At 38.0% G+C, this 22,585-nt stretch overlaps 1 protein-coding gene across 2 annotated transcripts in view; it reads left to right on the plus strand.

Annotated features, from left to right (window-relative positions):
* The first annotated feature begins 9,924 nt into the window (after positions 1-9,924).
* VKORC1L1 (vitamin K epoxide reductase complex subunit 1L1) overlaps positions 9,925-22,585 on the plus strand; it is a 64,965-nt gene continuing 52,304 nt past the window's right edge. The window contains exon 1 of one of the 2 annotated variants that reach the window (XM_039849552.1): positions 9,925-10,183. In XM_039849552.1, coding sequence (XP_039705486.1) covers positions 9,990-10,183 — 194 coding nt within the window. In that variant the 5' untranslated portion in view covers positions 9,925-9,989. The remainder of the gene's footprint in view (positions 10,184-22,585) is intronic. The other variant, XM_039849551.1, reaches the window with a different exon arrangement.

Here is a 22,585-nt window from a genome sequence, read left to right on the forward strand (position 1 = left end):
ACCCTGGAAGGGAGGGGCTGGTTAGAAAATGCAGATTCCCGAGTGTCACCCTCTTGGAGGTAGGACAAGGAATCTGAAATTTTAACAACTTCCCAAGTTATTCTTAAGCATGTTGGAATTTGAAAACACCTGTTCTATGGCCAACATCATTTAACCTGGAGAATATTTAAGGTAAGGCTTACAAATTACCCTCCCCAGGAAAATCATGCACTCACTAACCCTTCAATCAATGCTGCTACCTGAATTTGCCTGATCATAAAGATCATCTAAGGGCTTGACAAAAATATACATTCCTAAGCCTCTCTGATGGACATCAGCAAAGCCCAGGAATCTGCATTTCTTTTTTTTTTCAGTATTAAACTTTTTTTTTTACCATCCAGTTTCCTTCAGCTACCATATATTTGCTCCCCTTTACCCACTTCTCTCTCCACTTCTCTCTCCTATATTTGACACTCTTTATCCTGTCTACCTCTTCCCTCCTCCTCCACACCCTATCCTCTGGTAACCACTAGACCATTGTCCTTGAGTCTCTCCTTGTCCTGTTCATTTGTTTCTTTAGATTTATATCCCACATATAAGAGATATCATGTGATTTTCAACTTTTTCAGTCTGGCTTATTTCACTTAGCATGATTATCTCGAGGTCCATCCATGTTGTCACTAATGGCAGTATTTCATCTCTTCTTATGGATGAGTAATATTCCATTGTATATATGTACCATAGCTTCCTTAGCCAATTATCTATCATAGGACACTTCGGTTGCTTCCATGTCCTGGCCACTGTGAATAATGCTGCTATGAACATCGGTGTGCAAATATCTTTTTGGATATGAGTTTTCAGGTCTTTGGGGTAAATAGTAGAGGGATTGCTGGATCATATGGTAGATCAATTCTTAGTTTTTTGAGGAACCTCCATACAGTTTTCCATAGTATGGAGGTTCCTCAAAAAACTAACTCTTTTCAGACCCACCGGCAGTGTATGAGGATTCTTTTTTTTCCACATCTTTTCCAACATTTGTTATTACTTGTCCTGTTGATTATAGTTATTCTAACAGGTGTGAGATAGTATCTCATTGTGGTTTTGAATTTTATTTCCCTAAAAGCAGAAGGAATTCTTTTTCCATTTCTTTTTCTGACGCTTCATTATTAGAGTATATGAATGCTAGGATTTTTGAATGTTGATTTTGTATTCAGATACTTTACTATATTTGCTTATTGTTTCTATTAGTGTTCTTGTGGAGTCTTTACGGTTTTCTATATAAAGAATCATGTCATTCACAAATAGTGACAGAATTCTTCGTTTCCTATTTGGATGCCTTTTATATATTTCTCTTGCCTAATTGCACTTGCTAGGCCCTCCAATGTTATATTGAATAACAGTGGCAATAGTGTACAGTCTTGCCTTATTCTTGATCTTAGAGGGAAGGTTTTTAGTTTTTCACCATTAAGTATAATGTTGGCTGAGGGTTTGTCATAGATGACCCTTATTATGTTAAGGTACTTTCCTTCTATACCAATTTTGTGAAGTGTTTTGATCATAAATGGATGCTGTATCTTGTCAAGGCTTTTTCTGCATCTATTGATATCATATGATTCTTATTTTCTAATTTCTTTATGTGGTGTATCACATTGATTGATTTGTGTATATTGAACCATCCCTGTGCCTCTGGGATGAAGCCCACTTGATCATGGTGTATCATCTTTTTAATATGTTGCTATATTCGGTTCGCTAGTATCTTATTTAGGATTTTTGCATCTGTGATCATGAGAGATACTGGTCTGTAGTTTTTTGTGTGTGTTATCTTTACCAGATTTTGGTATCAGAGTAACATTGGCTTCATTAAATGAGTTGGGAAGTATTGCCTTCTCTTCAATTTTTTTGGAAGAGTTTGAGGAGAATAGGTATTAAATCTTCTTTGACTGTTTGGTAGAATTTACTGGTGAAGCCATCTGGTCCTGGACTTTTACTTTTTGGTAGGTTTTTGATGATTGTTTCAATTTCCATACTGCTGATCAGTCCATTTAGATTTTCCAGATCTTCTTGATTTAGTCTAGGAAGATTGTATTTTTCTAAGTACTGGTCCATTTCTTCTAGATTATTAAATTTGTTATTATACACTCTTTTCATAGTATTCTTGCATGATCCTTTGATTTCTGCTATATCAGTTGTAATTTCCCTCTCTTCCATCCCTGATTTTGTTTATTTGTGTCCTTTCTCTTTTTTCTTTAGTGAGTCTAGCCAGGAGTTTGTCAACTTTATTAATCTTCTCAAAGAATCAGCTCCTTGTATTTATTTTTTCTATTGTTTGTTTTCTATTTCATTTATTTCTGCTCTAATTTCGATGATGTCTTTCCTTCTGCTGACTTTAGGCCTCATTTGTTCTTTCTTTTCTAGTTTTTTAAGATGAAGCGTTAGGTTGTTTGGGCTCATTCTTGTTTTTGGAGATAGGCCTGTAATGATATGAACTTTCCTTTTATGACTGCTTTTGCTGTGTCCCAAAGGTTTTGATACATTGTACTATTGTCATCATTTGTTTCTATGTATCTCTTGATTTTTCTTTCTATTTCATCTCTGACCCAGTTATTCTTCAGTAGCATATTGTTTAATCTCCATGTATCTGTGGTTCTGATTTCTTTTTGCAGTTGATTTCTAGTTTCAAAGCATTATGATCATAGACTATGGTTGGTATGATTTCAACCCTCTTATATTTGTTGAGGCTATTTCTGTGTCCTAGTATGTAGTCGATTCTTGAGAATGTTCCATGTGCACTAGAGAAGAATGTATAAGCAGCTGTTTTGGAATAGAAGGCTCTGTAAATGTCAATTATGTCCAGTTGGACTAATATGTGATTTAAGGATGTTATTTCCTTATTGATTTTCTGTTTGGATGATCTGCCCATATCCAACAGTTGGGTATTTAGGTCCCCTACTATGATGGTGTTTTGGTCTGTTTCTCCCTTTAGTTCTGTTAGTAATTGCGTTACATATTTTGGGGCTTCCTGATTGGGAGCATAGATATTAATAAGTGTTATTTCTTCTTGGTGTATGATTCCCTTTATCATTATAAAGTGCCCCTTAGTATCTTTCCTTACATTTTTTATTTCGAAGACTATTTCATCCAATATTAACTGCTACTCCTGCTTTTCTCTGAATGCCATTTCCTTGTAATATCACTTTTCACCCTTTCACTTTGAGTCTGGATTTGTCTTTGGAGCTGAGAAGTGTCTCCTGGAGGCAGCATGTGGTTGGGTTTTGTTTTTTGATCCATTCTGCAACTCTGTGCCTTTTTAGTGGTAAGTTCAGTTCTTTTACATTTAGGGTGATTATTGAATATGAGTTCTTTTCTTAGCCATTTTATTTTTTGCTTTCTGGTAGCTTGGTGTTTCCATTGCTTCCTTGTCTTGTGTTTCTGTTTTATTTTGGTTCGGTTTTGTGGGTTTTGTCTCTGGTTCTTCTTGTTTTATGTTATATACTTCAGTTCTGAATCTTTGGTGTGTGGTTTCCATTACAAATATGAAAAGCAAAGTTCTATATATACAGTTGTCCATTTTCTTCTGTATGTGCCTTATCTCTTCTCTCCTTTGCGAATTTGGATCTTTGAATCCTCCCATTTTCATTGTTATCTAAATTTGTTCCTATGTATGCTGAACGTTTAGTACTTTCTTGCTTTAGCAATTCTCATTATAATTTAAGCTTATAACGCACTCCTCTGCTTCTATTTGCCTGAAAGTCACTTTACTCCTAATTATGCATTTTTGTTGTTGTTGTTATTTTGTTTTAGGTGAACTGACCCCTTTCAGTATTTCCTGTAGTACAGGCCTCATATTGGAGAATTCCCTCAATTTTTGTATGCCTAAAAGGTCTTAATTTCTCCTTCATATCTTAAGGAGAGCTTAGCTGGATTCATTATTCTAGGCTGGTAGTTCCTTTCACTTAATAGTTTAGATATTTGATTGCATTCCTTTCTGGCTTATAAGGTTTGCGCTGAGAAGTCCGATGGTAATCTAATGGGTTTTCCTTTATAGGTTACCATCTTCTTTTCCTTGGCTGCCCTGAGAATTATCTTTGTTGTTGATTTTTGATAACTTTAATACAATGTGTCTTAGTGAGGGACTTTACTGACTTCTTGAATTCCAAACTCCGACTCATTCCTTAGATTTGGGAAATTCTCACCACTATGTCTGAAAATGCTTTTTAGTCCTTTCCCTCGCCTTCGATAATGCCCATTATTCTTATGTTTCCTCTCGTGATGGTATCAGCTAGTTCTCGTATTTCTCTTTCATTATTTTTCATTCTTCAGTCTCTCTCTTCTTCCTTCTGATTTATTTCTAGATTTCTGTCTTCGATATCACTGATCCTTTCTTCCATTTGAACGACTCTATTTCTCAGGCTTACTTTTTCATTTTTCAACACTTGCAGTGTGTTCTTCATCTCCAGAATATCTATTCTGTTCTACTTGAGGGTTTCAATCTCCTTGCTCTGCTCATCTAGTTGTTTTCTCAATTTCTAAAATTGTTTGAGTTGTTTTTGATCTTACTGAGTATTTTAAGAAGTACCATCTTGAATTCTCTGTCATTTAAGTCACATATTTCTATGTCTGTAAGCTAATTTTCTGGAGTTTTGTCTCTTTCTTTCTGAGATGCCTTGTCACCTTGGTTGTTCGTGGTGTTTAATGGACTATTTCTCCACCTGGGCATTAATGGAAGTGTATTCTGTTGTCTTTCCAGAAAGATTTATTATGCAAAGGTCTCCCTTTAGGCTGCTGCAAAGAAGGCGCTCTTCTTTTGGTTTCCAGGAGGTAGTGTCTAAGCTTCTTGGATCCCTGATTTATATAAAGCCTAAATGTCTTTTTCATTTTCTTGTAGGAATTTAATCACACTTGCTTCTCTCAGTTTCAGTCCCTGTCAGTGTTAGCAACAGTTTCGGTAGTGTTTGCTCAGATTCCCTTGTAGTTCCACAGTGTTAAGTCTCAGAGGATATGCGGGGAGGGGCCCTCTGGGTTGGGGATTGGGGGCTGCAGCTTAGCTTTGGTTTTGCAACCAGGGCCAAAAAAATCGACTGTTGTTTCTCTTCTGTCCAGTCCTGCTTCTCTGCTTTCTGCCCTGGTGACTGGACCTTGCTGCCAACTGCGAAGAAGTTCCAGCACTATAGGCAGGCTTATCAGAAAAGTCGCTGCACTTTCTCCCCTTCCCCTCCTCCTATAAGGAGCTCTGGTGGCGGCAGTAGGAGGCAGCTTCTTTATCTCTCCCAGTCCACCACCCGTCACCCAGGGTTCTGACCTTTGGTAGTTCTTATGCACAGATCCCACATTGAGACATGCTGGTGTGCAGTTTGGGTGTTTTTTGTTGAGTTTTAGATGTTTGGCTTATTGTTTTTTAAAGGGGAGAGATCTGAGGACGTCTCTCACTCCGCCATGTTTCCCCACCTTTCCTCAGGAATCTGCTTTTCAAATTTGTTGTTAAATGTTCTTCTAAGTAACTATATAAACTGATATGTTTCATGGAGTTATTGGAATATAGATCCAAAATTAAATTTTGGATACCATTTATCAACTATGATAATTTTAGTTTTCAAATAGCCATTTCTTCTGGAAGAATTTCGCTAAATGCTGCATTTTTCTCTACCTATGGAAACAAAGATTAAGATAATAATCGTTAGTATTTATTGAGCACTTACTATGTGCCAGGCATCATATTTAACCATAAACCCTCTGAGGCATGTACTATTGCCATCCCCGTTTTATAAAGGAAGATACTGAAGCAGAAGGAGGTTAAGTACTTCTCCGGGCAAATGCAGCTAGTATAAGGTAGAACAAAATGATAAACATTCATAGGTGTTATATTTGAAGACAACTGTTTCAACACATAATCCCACTGGGAATTCAGCATCTTGACAGCGGGTATTTATTATGTATTTTACTTTAAACAGAAACATGCACATCGATTAGCTCAAAAGTGTTCTTGTCCTCATGCAGTAAAGAAAATCTATGCAAGATAAGAACATGTGGTATACAGGGAAAGCCAGGCATAGCTGGTATTTGGCTTCACTGTTAGCTAGAGTGTAAACCACAGGCAAATTAACTCATTTCGTTATGGGTGGCAAATGAGTCTCCTGAGAGAATCTCAGAAATCCTTAGGGAGGGAACCCCATAAAGTCAGGGCTTGCTGCAGTCACATAAACTGAATATTCAAGGTGATAGAATGCAGGAGATATTTAGGTTAGCCAAGCAGGATGAAAAATGGTCTGGAAATAACCATGAAGAGCAGAAAGATGCCCCAACCCATCCCCTGCTGGGACTATGGAGAAAACAGTGATTAGGGCACAGCTGGTTTCCAGAGAGAGACTAGGTTTGGTGAATGAGAGAACCAGAGAGCTAGAAGTAGAGTGTTTCAGTTATTCTTGCTGTGTAATATATAACCTCAAAACTTTAGAGGCTTAAAACAACAATTTTTTTTTTCATGGTTCTGGGAATTGACTGGATTTAGCTAGGCGGTTTTCACTTGGGTCTCTCATGCTTTTGCCAAACCTGGAACTACAGTAACCATGTCTGGTGACTGATGTTGGCTGTCAGCTGAGATCTGGTGCAGTAGGCTGGAAAATCTCAGTGCAGCCTCTCTGTGTAGCATGGGCTTTCTCACAGTATGGCAGCTGGGTTCAAAGAGCAAGCACTTCAAGAAGGCGACAGAGAAGTGATATCACCTTTTATAATACACAATGAAGAAGAAGATAATGTGTGATAGGAGATAGTGTGGCAGCCATCTTTGAAAATGCAATCCTCCATGGAGTTTAAGTACAAAGAGCGGAATATTGGAGTGTAAGATTTCAAAAATCTGGCCCTTCAAAAGGATCACAAGGGCAGCTTAAGTGGAATGGAAGCAAAGATCATTAGAGTTGAGGAAGATATAGGACGATGAGTCACGAGAATTGCATGGCCATCCTCATGGACACTGATATCTTCAAGAAAGTAGAGAACTTGAGAAAGGTATAGTGAAGGCAGAGAGGGCAAACACTATTGTAAAACCTTTCTGGGTTTTTGCCTTTTGTTTTGGGATGATGAGAAAAGTAATCTCTTAGGGAGGACTTCTCTTTTATTTGGGAAAAGATATTTGCTATGGGCCATTGTTTATGCAAATATACTAACATTTTTTTTCAGGGCTCATTCAAACTGTACTTACTGGGTACTTACTGTGATCAGGTCCTGTTCTAGATGCTGATACAGTAGTTCACAAAGCAGACAAAGATCTCTGCCTTTTTGGGCTTATATTCTAGTGAGAGAGACAGAAATGAAAGACATTTTTAAAAAATATATAATACATATTATTATATGGTGATAAATGCAAGGGGGGGGAATCCAAAAATCTATGTGCATATTAGTTCATAGCACAGGAGTTAAGAGCATGGATATGCGAGCCAGAGTGCTAGAGCTTGAGTCTTAGTTCTGCAACTTATTAGGTATGTGATTTTCGGCATGTTACTTAGTCTCTTTAAGCCTCAGTTTCCTTATCTGTAAAACATAGATTTATTGTCAGGATTAAATGAGTTGATGCAGATAAAGAACTTAGAACAAGATGATAGGGATATGAGGCCTGGTGATGGGCTTCAGGCTTCCTACTGGAGCTCTGGAACCAAGCTTAGGCTTGTGGTCAGGGTGTCCATGCTGGGGTTCATGGATTTGGGGAGGAAAGGTCCTGAGTGGAGACACATTTTAGGGGCCTCAGGCTGCCCCGGAGGTATGTCTAAGATGGCAGTGTGCAGATAGAATCTTAGCAGAATTTAACCCTGGGTCCAGCCTACTGAAGAATACAGGGAAATACCTGTTTTCACCTTGAGGCAAGAACAAGGAAAGACCTTGGAACTCAATTACTCTGACAGAGTAGAATGAAAGGGGAGGGTTGGTGAATAACCCGTTCATTACATTCTAGTGACAAAGAGATCATCCATGTCAAATCGAGAAGTGGTTTCTCAGGGAGAGGCCACGTGCGCTGATGGAAAGACGGGGAGCACTTGAATCAGACAGGGCTGGGTACTAACTACCTCTTACAGTAATTGGGCAAATTACTTAACTCTCTGAGACTCACTTTTCTACCTTGTACAGATCTTATGAATTTTAAATGTAAAATATTGAGAGGCTGACACAGTGCCTAGCACGTAGACATGTGCTCAGTAGACCACCTCTTTACCTTGTGAGTCAGTAGGTCATTTGTGTACATGGGATGGTTTACTGGTCCACTCCTCATCCAGTACTTTAAAAATGAGCATTTCCTCTGTACTGACAATGATATCAGAATCCAGTACCCCTTGAATGAGAAAATGAAACATTTATCCACTTTTTGTAAGACATTCACTTTGAGTGGTGTTTTCCTGAAGGGCTCTATCTGCACACAGACTCTGCTATAGAAAGATTTCTGGCCAACTACTGCCACATTTCAAGGATCCTGCTGTGTCTTGTAACCTTTTCCAAAACTTTGGTTAAAAATGTAGAGTACAGCATTCTAACCCAGCAAAGCAAGTCTGGGGTAATAAATGGGCATATAGAAATCTTTTTGGATATATTTCTGGCATGGTAGATTAAGCCAACACAGAAAATACAGAAATACAAATACAGAAATACCAGATAAAGTATTCTAAGGAAAAAAAAAAACCCCACATAGTGGAACTTGGCCTGAAAAAGGCCATTGAGTGAGCTTAAAAGAAGATTCGCCAGCTTTGAGATGCCTGCAGCCTGGTCAACTTCTTGATTGCAGCCTTGTGGGATACCCTGAGCCAGAGGACCCAGCTAAACAGCACTTAAATTCCTGACCCACAGAAACTGTGAGAAAATAAGGAGTTTTGTTTTGTTTTAAGCGGCTAAGTTTGGGGTAATTTGTTACCTGACAAAAGATAATAAAAGGACACTGATTACTCAAAATCACTACATGAAATCAGATTTCACTATATGAAATCTGAGAGCTGCAACAAGGAAAAAGCTAACAATCGCCAAGAAGGGTATGTTTCTTTCTTCTTAGAGACACTAAGAATAACAGGTTTTCCTTTTAGTTTTGGCCAATAGGAAGCTCAGAGCCAAACTTATGGCTCAATTGTAATAATTGTACAAGATCCTATGGCCTGCTTATCTGCGTTCCTACTTCCGGTCTTTCCTTTTATTCTGACTTTTTTTTAATCCTGATTTTTCAGTTCATTTTTATATTTTTCTATATTACATGAATTATGTTAAGCCATCTCAAATTCAGCTTAGAGTCACAAAACATTCAGAAATACTTTTAAAAAAATAGTTAAGTTTGCACCTGTTGAACACGCTGTGCCTTGAAGTGGTGGGGGAGGAGATCAGATAATGCAAGCGTAGCTCAGGGGTCTAGACATTTCGCCAAGATTAATTTGGATTAGGTCATAAAATATCAAGTGATTAAAAAAAAGGATAGCAATTGATCACCACCCCCACGGTGGCGAGACCAAAGGCTCACCAAGTCATACACGGTAGTATCTTTGAAATTTATTCATTGCACCAAGTCCTCTAGGGCCCTCCCCGCCATCCCTTCCCTCCCCGCTCCCCTCTCTTTCCTTCCCCGTTCCCCTCCTCTCCCTGTTCTCTCCCCCGCTCCCCTCCCAGAGCACTGCTCCTCCCTTACTTGGGCCCCGCCTCTCCCCTAGGCCCCGCCCCCTGCGTGCGCTGCACCGCCTAGGTCTCCGCTTGTCAGGCAGGCCTTCCCGGCGGTTGCGCGCTCCGCCCCCTCCTTCCGCGCCCGCGCGCGCCGTCTCCGCCTCGCCTGGTTCTCCTTTCGGGGCGGTTGGGCCGCGCGCCTGTCGGGGCGGGGCCCGGAGGAGGCGGTCGAGCCAATGGGGCGAGGCGGCGGCGGCGGTGGTGGCGGCGGCAGCGGAGGCGGCGGCGGTAACGGCGGTGGCTGGGTCGGGCCCCGACGGGCGGCGGCGGCTGAGGTGGAGGCGGAGGGAGGCGGCGGCGGCGAAGGAGGCGGTGGCGGCGGAGGGGGAAAGATGGCGGCGCCCGTCCTTCTGAGAGTGTCGGTGCCGCGGTGGGAGCGGGTGGCCCGGTATGCAGTGTGCGCCGCCGGGATCCTACTCTCCATCTACGCCTACCACGTGGAGCGGGAGAAGGAGCGGGACCCCGAACACCGGGCCCTCTGCGACCTGGGGCCCTGGGTGAAGTGCTCCGCTGCTCTTACCTCCAGGTATCCCCACTGGCGGGGGAGTGGGCCGGGAATGGCCAAGCGGAGCGAGGGCGGAGGCTGGGGGTGGGGAGCGCGCAGCGGGAGTTCGGGCCTGGGGGTCGGTGAGGATCCGGCCGCGGAAGGACCCACGGCGCTGTGAGGAGAAAAGGAGGTGGGGGCAGCGGCCCAATACCAGGCCGCCGGGGCGGAGGTAGTGGAGCTGCGAGACCTCTGTGGAGAGATGAGGTGGCACAGTGCAGTCGGGAGGCCGGGGCGGACTGGGAGCAGTTAAGCAGGCTGATTTCTGAAGGAGCAAGAGGGGCTCGCGGATGGTGGGACCTGGCCGGCTTGTCAGATTTCCTGGTTCTCGCCAGGGGAGGCGAGTCATGGGTGGACTGTGCCAGAGGGAGCCGTGAGCTTAGTGTCCACTCCTCGTCTGGGATCGCTGCAGCCCGAGGCTTTGCGGCCGGCGTGGGCTCAGAGGTTGCATTTTCCACTGTCTTCCCGGTGCTAGGACAGGTGTTTCCATGGTTAGACCTCATTGTACCCTAGCGCTAACGAGAATTTGTAGACTTTTGAGACGATGACATTTGTGGGCAAAGACAAATTTGACCCTACTCTGGAAGAAGATACCAGCACTCGACATGTCTGATTTCTTGGATTCTCCCCTCGTGTATTTCAGTGTGCCTGCATCGGGGAAATGGCCTGAGTTTGGGTCTACTTTAACCTTTGAGTAAAATATGAGCATGCCCTCTGTAGTGGCACTGGGGTGACTTAAACATTGTTGGTTAGTGGTTAGTATAATGAAATCCAGAGAAAGTTAAAAGTACACGCATTGCTAAACTGGAGGGATTGGTTGCTTTTGCTGATACTAGGTTTTTTTCATGTGGTAGTTAATTTATCGTTACATTGTATTTTCTGCATTAGATTTGCCTAAGCAAATTTTAAAAAGAAATTTATATTCTAAAAGTGGCTGCTGTTTTGTTTTCTTTTGTTTAGGAGAGTTCATTTTAAAAAGTAGCAAAAGCAATGGAAAAGATTTCAAAATTGACAGGTTACAGTTTTAATAAAGACATACTGTGCCTAATACTTTGAATTTGTTAACATTAGTCACCTTTGAACAGTTTCTTCCTCTCCTGTTGTCTATAAATTGCTGGGTAAACAGTAATGTTAAAGCTTACTAGTTTTATTTTGATCTACATATTGGTGATTACACGAACAAGCTAGCATTGGAGTTTGTCTTGTAACTATTTACAGACTTCATACTTTTAATGAAGATACAGAAATTTGGAAATTAAAGTGGCTTGAGTCTGATTTATAGACCAGTTTTCTTTTGGAAGTAGTAGAATAAACATTAAAAGTTTTTCTTTTGTCAAAGAGAAAAAGGTTTTAAAAACAGATTATCGGAGACCTCAAGCAGTTCTTTTTATTTGACTTAAGTATTGATTGTCATTTAGCAGCGATATTAAAAAACGTGAGTACTTTCGAAAAAGAAAGTTTGAGCGGAGGTTCGAGTAGAAGTGAGAACAAAGGATGAGAAAAATTAACCCCAGGAAAAGAATCCCGAAGGAAGTCCTCTACCTGAATCCAGCATGAATTCATGTGACTTTGGATTGCTGAAACTCACTTTATTCTCATTTCGCTATCTCAGTAGAATAGAGATTAATGAGAGAATCTTGGGGAAGCAGGTGGTGGTGGTGGTGTGTGTGTGTGTGTGTGTGTGTGTGTGTTCAAGGATGACGCCACAGTAATGTCCTCTAGTATTTTGAAAGGCATCACTAAGGGAAGTAGTTCCTAGACTTTGGGATTCAAAAGAAACATTTACCCTCCAAATTGAGAGGTTGTAATAGAATGGCTAGTTTTTTGTTCTGTCAGGTATATCCAAGAAAAACAGCAACAATAAACCCATACCACTATCCACTGTCACTATCATTTCACTTTAAAAAAAAAAAGGATATTTTAACTCAGTTTGAAAGAACGGAATCTCAGAATAAAAGCCCTTTAAATGGAATCATTTAGCTTTATTAAAAGTTTACTTTCTTCTCCTTGTTTTCCCTAATTTGTATATAAATTAGTAAAAACTCTGTGGTAAACCTGTACCAGTGTGCCAGCCAACATTAAGTAACCCCTGTCTGGTGCACTGAGCTCAGATCCAAAGGTTCAGAGTGGGCTCCTAGCTCTGTCATTTGTTAGACTGGGAGGTTTCATCCTTTTCTTATGTTAAATACGGATACTAAAACTTACTTTTCCAGATGAATGGTCGGATTAAAGATGATACATGGAATCCACACCTGGAATAAAGTGTATACTCAATTATTTACAGCTGTTATCATTGATTGATGGTGTTATTTTCTTACAGTGTCTGATAATAAACACTTTTAGTATAAGTTTCTTGTTTTAGGTATAGTCATTTATGTATTTTAAATGTAAATTAGTGTATTTTATTGCTCACTCCATGGCATAGTAAGTTACATTAGACTCCTTGCAAGGAAAGATTTTCCGTAAAAATAGTACAAATGATCTTGAAAGATTAATAGGCTTGGCAATTCTACAGTTCTTAAAACTGTAAAAATAGTATTTAAAAACCATCGAGTTCTTAAAAAGTTGCCTTATTTTGCAAAACTTTTAACTAGTATCTCTCGACGCGTCTTTAAAAAAACGACTACCATATATATACTACTCCCCACCCCATTGAGATCATAATAGATTTAGAATTAGAATAGAACCTGGAAATCTTTTCTGCTTATCGCTTTGTCCAGTTGTCCAAGGTAACACGGTGGCAGATTGGGACTAGAAGCCTGGCTTTTTCAATTACATTCTTGTGTAGGTATTACATTCATTGCTTCAAATTCAAAAGATACTAAAAGCATATACAGTGAACAGTCTCCTTCATGCCCCTTACCTCAAACATGCAGTTCTCATTCTCCATAAGTTGCCATTAAACTTTCTAGAGCCATTTTATGCATATACAAGCAAAAACGTGGTTACATTATTCTCTCCATTTTTTAAACAAAATTGTCATATATTCTGATCTGTACTTTTGCTAGCATTCTTTTCCATCACCACCATACTTTTAAGTGCTTACATTCATATTCGGTAGAATGTTAATAACTGCTAGTATGTACAGGAAAATTTGTTTTCGTAGTTAATTGTTTTAAGTAAAACTTTTTTTCAATTACAGTTAACATACAATATTGTGTTCGCTTCAGGTGTACAACATAGTTATTAGACATTTATATAACTTATGAAGTGATCACCCCAATAAGCCTATACCTGTCTGACACCATACATAGTTATTACAATACTATTGACTCTGTCCCCTGTGGCGTACTTTACGTCCCCCTTTTGATAACTGCAATTTGTACATCTTAATCCCTTCCCTATTTCTCCCATCCCACCAACCCCTCCTCCCATCCGGCAGCCATCAGTTTGTTCTCTATCTATGGGCTTGTTTCCGTTTTGTTTTAGAGTCCAGATATGAATGAAATCATACAGTATTTGTCTTTCTCTGTCTGACTTATTTCACTTAGCATAATTCTCTAGGTCTGTCCTTGTCACAAATGGCAAGATTTCACTTTTTATTTTTATGGCTGAGCAACAGTTCATTGTATATATGTACCACCTTTTTAATCATCTGTTGATGGACACTTAAGTTGCTGCGGTATCTTGGCTGTTGTAAATAATGTTGCAGTGAACAGAGGGGGTGCATATGTCTTTTCAGATTAGTGATTTGAATTTCTTCAGATAAATACCAGAATTAGATTGCTGGGTCATAAAGTAGCTCTATTTTTAATTTTTTGAGCAACTTCCACATTGTTTTCTATAGTGGCTGTACCAATTTGCAATCCCACCCACAGTGCAGGAGGGCCACATTCTTGCCAACACTTGTTTGTTGATTTTATTGATGATAGTCATTCTCACAGGTGTGAGGTGCTATCTCATTGTGGTTTTAATTTGCATTTCCCTGACGATTAGTGATGTTGAGCACCTTTTCATATGTCTGTTGCCCATCTCTATGTCCTCTTTGGACAAATGTCTCTTCAGGTCCTCAGCCTTTTTTAAAATTGGATTATTTTTTGTTGTCGTATGAGTTTCTTATATATTTTGGATGTTAACTCCTTATTGGATGTATGATTGGTGATATATTCTTCCATCCAGTAGGTTGCCTTTTTATTTTGTTGATGGTTTTCTTTGCTGTGCAAAAACTTTTAGTTTGATGTCATCCCATTTGTTAATTTTTTTCCTTGGTTTCCCTTGTCCGAGGAGACATATCCACAAAAATATCATTAAGAGTGATGTCAGAGAGTTTTCTAGTAGTTTGGACTAAGATGAATTTATTTTTTATTTTTTTCCCAACTTTATTGAAATATAATAGACAGTTGCTCATATTTACATTGTACAATTCATTGAGTTTTTTTAAAAATTATAGTTAGCATATAATAATATACCAGTTTCAGTTGTATAGCATAGTGATCAGAGATCCACATAACTTGCAAAGTGATCACCCCACTAAATCTAGTACCCCTCTTCCCCTTATATATTTATTAAAACATTATTAACTATTTTTCTTATGCTACACTTTGTATCTCCATGTCTATTTCCTAACTATCCATTCGTACCTCTTAATCTGTTTGCCCTTTTTTTGCCGTTCCCCCTAACCCGCTTCCCATCTAGTAGACCTCAAAATATTCTCTATGAATTTATTTCGACTTTTGTTGTTGTTGTTGTTGATTTTGTTCTATAGATTCCACATGTATGTGAAATCATGCGATATTTATTTTTCTCTATCTGTCCCATATCATTCAGCATAATACTTTCTAGGTCCATTAAGGCAATATCTTTTCCCATCCCTTTCCTTTTAGTCTGTGTGTGTCTTTTAATCTGAAGGGAGTCTCTTGTAGGCAGCATATGTAGGGGTCTTGTTTTTTAATCCATTTAGCCACTCTGTCTTTTGGTTGGAGCACTTAATTCTTCCCATATGAGGTACTTGACTTGTTGATAGAAATGTAGTTATTACCATTCTTTATTCCTGTTTTTGATACATGTATTTTTTTTTCTTAAAGAAGTTCCTCCAGCATTTCCTGTAATACTGGCTTGATGTTGATAAATTCCTTTAGCTTATTTTTGTCTGGGAAGCTCTTTATCTGTCCTTCGATTCTTCATGGGTAGCTTCATTGGATCAAGTTTTCTTGGTTTTAAATCCTGGGTTTTCATCACTTGGAATATTTTATGCCAAGCTGTTCTGTTCTGCATAGTTTCTTTTGAGAAATCAGCTGCCAGACTTATGGATGTTCCCTTGTAGATAGCTAACTGCTTTTCTCTTGCTGCTTTTAAGAGTCTCTCTTTGTATTTAACCTTTGGCATTTTAGATGAATTTAATGCACAAAATATAGATCTTTATGTTATCATTGTTTCTTGGTATGGAAATTCCAAGAACAGTATGAACTCAGAGTTCAGGAGTAGAGAGGTACCACAGAGAGGTGAATCTGGACTGCCATGCATTAGAGATAACTGTTAATACTTACATAATGCTTACTGTGTGCTAGGCAGTATTCTAAATGCTTTACATATATTATTTAATTCTCATTACAGTCCTGTGAGGCACTTTTGTCACCATTTTACAGATGAGAAAACTGAGTCACCCAGAATGTGAATGAAACTTGATTTTCATAATACAGTTGCAGAGGCCTGATTCTAACCCAGGCAATCTGACTCAAGAGTCCAGGCTCTTTGCCACTACTTTAAATTGCATTTAGATCTAGTATTGATATAGCCAAATTTTTAAAAATATGCAAACATTGGTGCCATTTTTTCTTTTACAACCGTATACCAAAACTCGTAGTTTGTATTACAGCTTTTATGTGTTTAGAGCAATCTTTTTGGAAAAGCAAGGACATTACATGAAGGCATGGTGCTCAAGAAGAAAAAGTTCCTGAAGAATTTACCTTCTAAGCCTAAACTTATGAAGATATGGTGCTTGTCACACATAGTTAGTGAAGAGATATGTAGTGGGTTGAATTATCAGGAAGACTTAACAGAATACCCCAGGGAAAAAATATAAAATAGATCTAGGCATAACGAGTGGAGAGGGGAAGGGGAAAAGTTAGTTTAAATTTGTACTGGGGTGTGGTAGTGTTTTCTGAGAGGTGTTGAGTCATATAGACCTACTGCAGGAAGACAGGAGATTTGGGATAGGGGTGTGGTGCTGGTTAAATCATCATGTGAACTAGGAATTCAAGAGATATTCATTTCCGTGATGATTCAGAACTCTAGGGAACAGCATGAGGAAAAGCAGAAAATAGTGGCCATTTGGGGGAATAGCAAGTGGTCATATTTGAATGTAGCATAGACCCATCTGAGTTGGGAAAGAGCTTGCCCAGAAAAATGCAGAATCAGGCACATGTCCTTGTAAACACAGATAACACATAAGCAATGAGCCTTGGGTTTTTTACTAGATACCAAAGAAATCGACTTGTTCTAGGTTATCAATTTTCAAAATTTGTTCCCCAGAATCCTAGTTCTGTTGCGGTACGACAGGAATTTCATAAGCATTTGATTTATATTTTAACATTTTAAACTTTAAAACACTATATTTATATACACTCAAATGCATATTATGCTAAATTTTAACACATTAGAGACCACAGATTTGTACTGCCAGTTTATCTCAAAGAGTCATGCTAGGTGAAAAAAGCCAGTCTTTAAAGGTTACATGCTATATGATTGCATTTACATAACATCAAAATAAAATTATAGAGATGGAGAACAGATTAGTGGTCACCAGAAGGTAGGAATGGGGGAAGGGGTGGCATGGTTATAGAGATAGTGAGGGATCCTTGTGGAGAGTTCTGTATCTCAATTGAGGTTACTTGAAGCTACAAATGTGATAAAACTATGTAGAACCACACACACATACGCACACACACACACATGAATGCATGTAAAACTGATGAAATCTGAATAAACCCTGTGGATTGTACAGGTCCAATTTCCTAGTTATGATATTGGACTAAAATTTTTCTAGATGTTACCATTGGGGAGGTTAGGTGAAGGGTGCTTGGGACCTTCCTGAGTATTTTTTACAAAATCCTATGATTTTGTAATTTTAAAATAAAAAGTACAAAGGCCCCCTCTCAGAAAGAGAGAGAAACAAACAGTGTATTTAGACTATTTAAGAGAAATTAAGCAGAAGGAAAAAAGTTAAAATTATCCATAATGTCAACACCCAGGATAACAATCCTTGTAGTAGAGTTTTTGATTTCTTTGTGTATATACTTGAATTAAAAAAAAATGCTTTTAGAAAGATTGTAGCTTTATATTGGTATTTAAAAATTCAGGCCAGTGCTTGTTTGTCAGTTTAAAATTATATAAGCAAATTCACTACTATAGAACTCATTGCAGTATGCAATAACGCATGACTGACTACCTTATGCATATGACTACCTTATGCATAATATCCTGGTATCACAATTAGTGTATGTTTAAAGATTTTTTTTACCAAAATATTTGTGATTACCAAGTCTTCTTACTCCTTAATATTATTAGAGATTTAACTTAGAGATGTTCTTTCTACTTCTTAGACTTCTGGACAGGTGTAATAAAATCCTTAGGTAGCATTAATGTGCTTTTTTTTTTTTAAAAAAAAAAAAAGCTCTTATTTGCAACTGCTGATCTCTGTAAATCAGGTTTTTCTTGATAATTGTGCAAACAAAATAAAACAAATTGGACCGCCCCTGTCATTCATGATTTAAAGTTTGTGTTCTTCCAGAAGAGCTTTATTGTAAATGTTATAAATTTGAGCTTTTAAAATACAGTGATAGAATAAAATACTGCTTTAATCTGTTTCTCATATTGCAGATACACACAAAATTTCATTTAGAAAAAGTTCTTTGGCTAAAAAATAATTTTTAAGCCATTTTATGATCTATAAACTTTCTTTTGTTATTAACATCTAAAACTTAAAGGAATTTCAAGGACACATGGTTGCCATTCTATGATTATTGACCTTTTAAAAGAGAGTCATTTGAGAAGTAAAATAGTGGAAGATCCATGACAAAAGAGGATTTGAAGTTAAATATACTCAACTCCACACTGTTTTAAAATTTTTATTTATTTCCTCTTGTGCATTGTGCTAATAGTTAAGATCATGGACTCTAGAGCAAGAGCACCTGGGTTGAAATCTTGGCTCCATAAGATGATCTCTCTCTTGTCTGTTTCCTCCTCCATAAAATGAGGATAATAATAGTGTCTAATTTAGGATTACTCTGATTATGGAGTACACCCTTGCACCTGTACCTGTAAACAGTTTTAGCACAGTGCCTGGCACGAGAGTAAGTGCTGATAAAACTTATCTATTATTTTAAAACATGGTCGAGAGCACACTGTATGTATTTTACATTGTTTTCCTCATTTAACATGTCACAATTATTTTCTCATGTCATAATTCCACCAATAATATAAGAGAATGTCAGATGCCCTTTATCCTTGCCAGTATTGGGCATTCTCATTTTTTGTACCTTTATCAATTTGATATATAAAACTGTCAGTTCATGGTTTTGGTTTGCATTTTTTCCTCAAACATGAGCAAGGTTTAATGGTTTCATATTTTTATTAATTGTTAGCATTTCTTTTCGAGTCTTGCCTGTATAGATCTTAGATATTTTTGCCATTTTAGTTTTTTCATTACTTTTTGTAATGCATAGGTTTTTTAAGTATGTGAAAATTTTAATTTTTCTTTGTAATTTTTTCCCATAGGTTTAAATTTACAAGAGCATTTCTCATTGTGATATCAGGTGAATGAGCATTTATAATTTCTTTTAGTTTTGAAAAAAGTTCCTTAATCCTCTATAATGTAGCTTATCAGGTGTTAGATGAGTTTGTAAACTAATTTTTGTAGACATGTTTGATGAGCATTTGTATTTCTTCTGAATATTACCTGTTTATACCTTTACCTTTTTTCCTTTTTGGGTTGTTTGTCTTTTTTTCTTATTGGAGAGCAGGAGTTCTTTAGATACATTAGTTAATCCTTTTTTGTTTGTGTTACACATTTTCTCCTAGTTCTACACTTGTGTTTTAATTTTTGTTTATGGTATCTTTATATAGAGGTTTAAACGTTTTTTGTGGCCTCAGCTTTGACTTCTTTGTAACTTTTGGGTTTTTTTCCCCCTTTAACCTTGTTTTGCAAAATCTCTACCATTCCAAGTTTTTTTTAAAACACTGATATATTTTGTTTGAAAACATTTTTTCATATTTAGCTCTTTTGCGTGGAATTTACTTTTGTGTCTAGTGTGAGGTGGGGATCTAACTTACCTTTTTATAATTTGATAGGTTTTGCCTATCTCCACTTATTGACTTGTCCATATTTGAAATGCCATAAGAATTTCCTTATAGGGCTTTTTTCAGGATTCTCAGTTCTGTTCCACTGATACATTTGTGTTCTACAGAATTCCATTACCACAGTTCTCCTCTCCCCTGTGGCTTTATATAGTCAGTTTTATATCTGACAGAGCAAATATGCTTCTTTTCTTTTTTTCTCTCTCTCTTTTTTTTGAGGGTGAGGGAGGGTCTGTTCTCATGCATTTACTGTTTCAGGTGAATTTTAAAATTTATTTTGATGAGCTCTTAAAAGAAATCCCATTGAGATTTTGATTAGAATTGTACTGAATTTATAGATAAATTTGGGGAGGAGGCAGTCTTCACTCAAATCTATATAACCAGAGAGAACCCATTTGCCCTGGTTGACTGCTGATCTGGTGTTCGCCACTTGCCTCTGGCCTTTTCTGCCCAAGTAGTACATTTAGCTCTGACTCTCCCTTGGAGAAGGGAAAGCCGTCCCTTGAAGACTTCTGATACCACTTAAGTCATAGAGAAGAAGCAAAAGAGTGAGCCCTCATCTGTGTGCTGACCTTTTAATAGTGATTTTACCCAGTAGCACATAGACCCAATTAGTCTCAAATCTGTCACCTTTCATCTGAGTGAGAGTCAAGGAGAAAGAGTGAGGGGGCTTTGATTCCTCTCTTTTAAAGATAACACAAAAACTTTCAGCCATTCTCAGAAGCATCGGTTTTCTCTTGGGCTGTTGCTTGTCTCAAATCAACCAGAAAGAGGTGGAGTAAAAACTTGTTTGCTGAGTATTGCACATAACCCCTATCCTTTCTTAACTATGCATCGACCTGCAGTGAGGGACTTATTACTCATTAGACATACTCTTCCCTTGCTTAATGGTTCATGACATGTTCTTGATTTTCCTCCTGCCACTTAGTTCCTTTTTGGTTTTCTTAACCGGCTTATTCTCGTATACCTGCCCATTAAATGTTGGTATACCTGCCCATTAAATGTTGATATACCTGGGATCAGTCCCGCACTCTCTTATCTGTCTTCTTTCCCTAAACACTCACATCCATGTCCATGGCTTTACTTACAGATGAATCCAAATTTTATACTCAAGCCTGAATATCTAGATCTCTAGAACATTTGAACTCTAGATCTGCATATCTGATTGCCTGCTGGACATCTCTACTTGGATGTCTCAGAAGTACTATAAATTTAACATGTCCAAGATTTAATTCATATCCTTCCTTGTTTTCTATCTCAGTGGAAGGGATAACCACTCAAGCAGTTGTGCACGTCAGAAACCTGGGAGTTGTCCTTGGTTGTTTCTCCACCCTCCCCACCAAATCCAGTCAGTCCCCAGGTCCAGCTGATTTTTTAAATCTTTTTTTTTTGTTCTGATTTGTAACATACATACAGAAAAGTCATTGAGTTGTGCATCGTTTTTTGATGTAATAATTACCAAGTATAATCTTTGTAACCAACGTTCAGGTCATCAAATAGATGATTGTCAGGGCTCCAGAAAGCCCTCTTTAAGCACCCTTCTCGTTCTCAAGAGTAACTTGTCCTGAATTTTATGATAATCACTTTCTTACTTTTCTACCTAAGGTTGCAATTGGCTTGTTTACTCTTTTTTTGAATGGACATTTAAATTGTTTGCACTTTGGAACAGTTATGAATATTGCTGCTCTGAACATTTTTGTGTATCTTCAATTTTAGTTGGTAATACCAGACTGTTTCCAAAGTGATTGCACTAGTTTAGATGCCAGCCAACAATGTGTAAGAATTCCCCTTTTCTTCCTCTTAGCTAAGCCTTAGAATTGCCAATCTGTTAAATTCTATTAACCATTTTGATATATATGTAATGGTTTTTATGTGTAATTGAGGTATATTTTCATATACAGTGAAATACAAAGATCTTAAATGTTGGACTTTTTTTTACCTATCCATGTACTGCTACCCAGATGAAGATATAGGACATTTCCACCACCCTTGAAAGTTCTTTCATGTTCTTTTCCCATCAGAAGCTGTTATTCTGATGTAAGTGTTTTGACTTTTGCCACTATGATTTGTTTGCCTATTCTTGAACTTTGTGTAAATGGGCTCATAACAATATGTGCTCTTTTCTGTCTGGCTTCTTTTGCCTGGCATAATGTTTGTTGTCGGTTTTATCAGTTTTCCTTTTTTTTGTTGCTTAGTTCCATTGTGTGATTGTCCCGTTCTTATTGTTTGTAGGCTTTGGCTATTGTGAACTAAGCTGCTATGAACAGTCTTATGCAAATCTTTATACACACACAGAGACTCATTTCTCTTGGGTATATACGGAGGAGTGGTTTTTTGGGTCGTGGGGTAGGTGTTTAATTTTATTACAAACTCCAGAATATCCCAAAGTGAGTGTATTATTTAACACTCTTATCTGGTTTTAATTTGCATTTCCCTGTTTACTAATGAGGTTGAGCAGCCTTTTATACGTTTATTGGCCTTTGGATAGCTTCTCTTTGAAAGGTTCGATAAAGTCTTTTGCCATTTTTTCTATTTAGAGTTCTGTCTTTTATTTGCATTACAGATAACCCTCTTCCACTCAGGCTTGCCTTGCATTTCCTTTTTTGCTTTCCGTTATATTGTAATATAATAGACAATTAGTTGCTCATATTTTCATTGTACAATTCAATGAGTTTTTTTCAGTTTTTGGCATACAATAGTATATTAGTTTCAGTTACACAGCATAGTGATTAAAGAGCTATATAATCACAAAGTGATCATCCCACTAAATCTGGTACCCCTCTGCCCTTACAACTTATTACAACATTGTTATTTATTTTTCTTATGCTAACTTTATATCTCCATGTCTTTTTTATAACTGTCTGTTTGTACTTCTTAATCCTTTTGCTCTTTTTCATGGAGCCCCCCAACCCCTCTCCCATTTGTAACCCTCAAAATATTCTCTGTATCTGAGTTTGTTTCCGTTTTTGTTGTTGTTGATTTTGTTCCTTAGATTCCACATGTACATGAAATCATGTGGTATTTATCTTTCTCTGACTTCATTCAGCACAATACCCTCTAGGTTCATCAATTCAATATCTTTTTCCATCT

The sequence above is a fragment of the Pteropus medius genome, unplaced genomic scaffold (assembly GCF_902729225.1).
Source record: "Pteropus medius unplaced genomic scaffold, Ma_sr-lr_union100, whole genome shotgun sequence".
NCBI classification, from domain to species: domain Eukaryota; kingdom Metazoa; phylum Chordata; class Mammalia; order Chiroptera; family Pteropodidae; genus Pteropus; species Pteropus medius.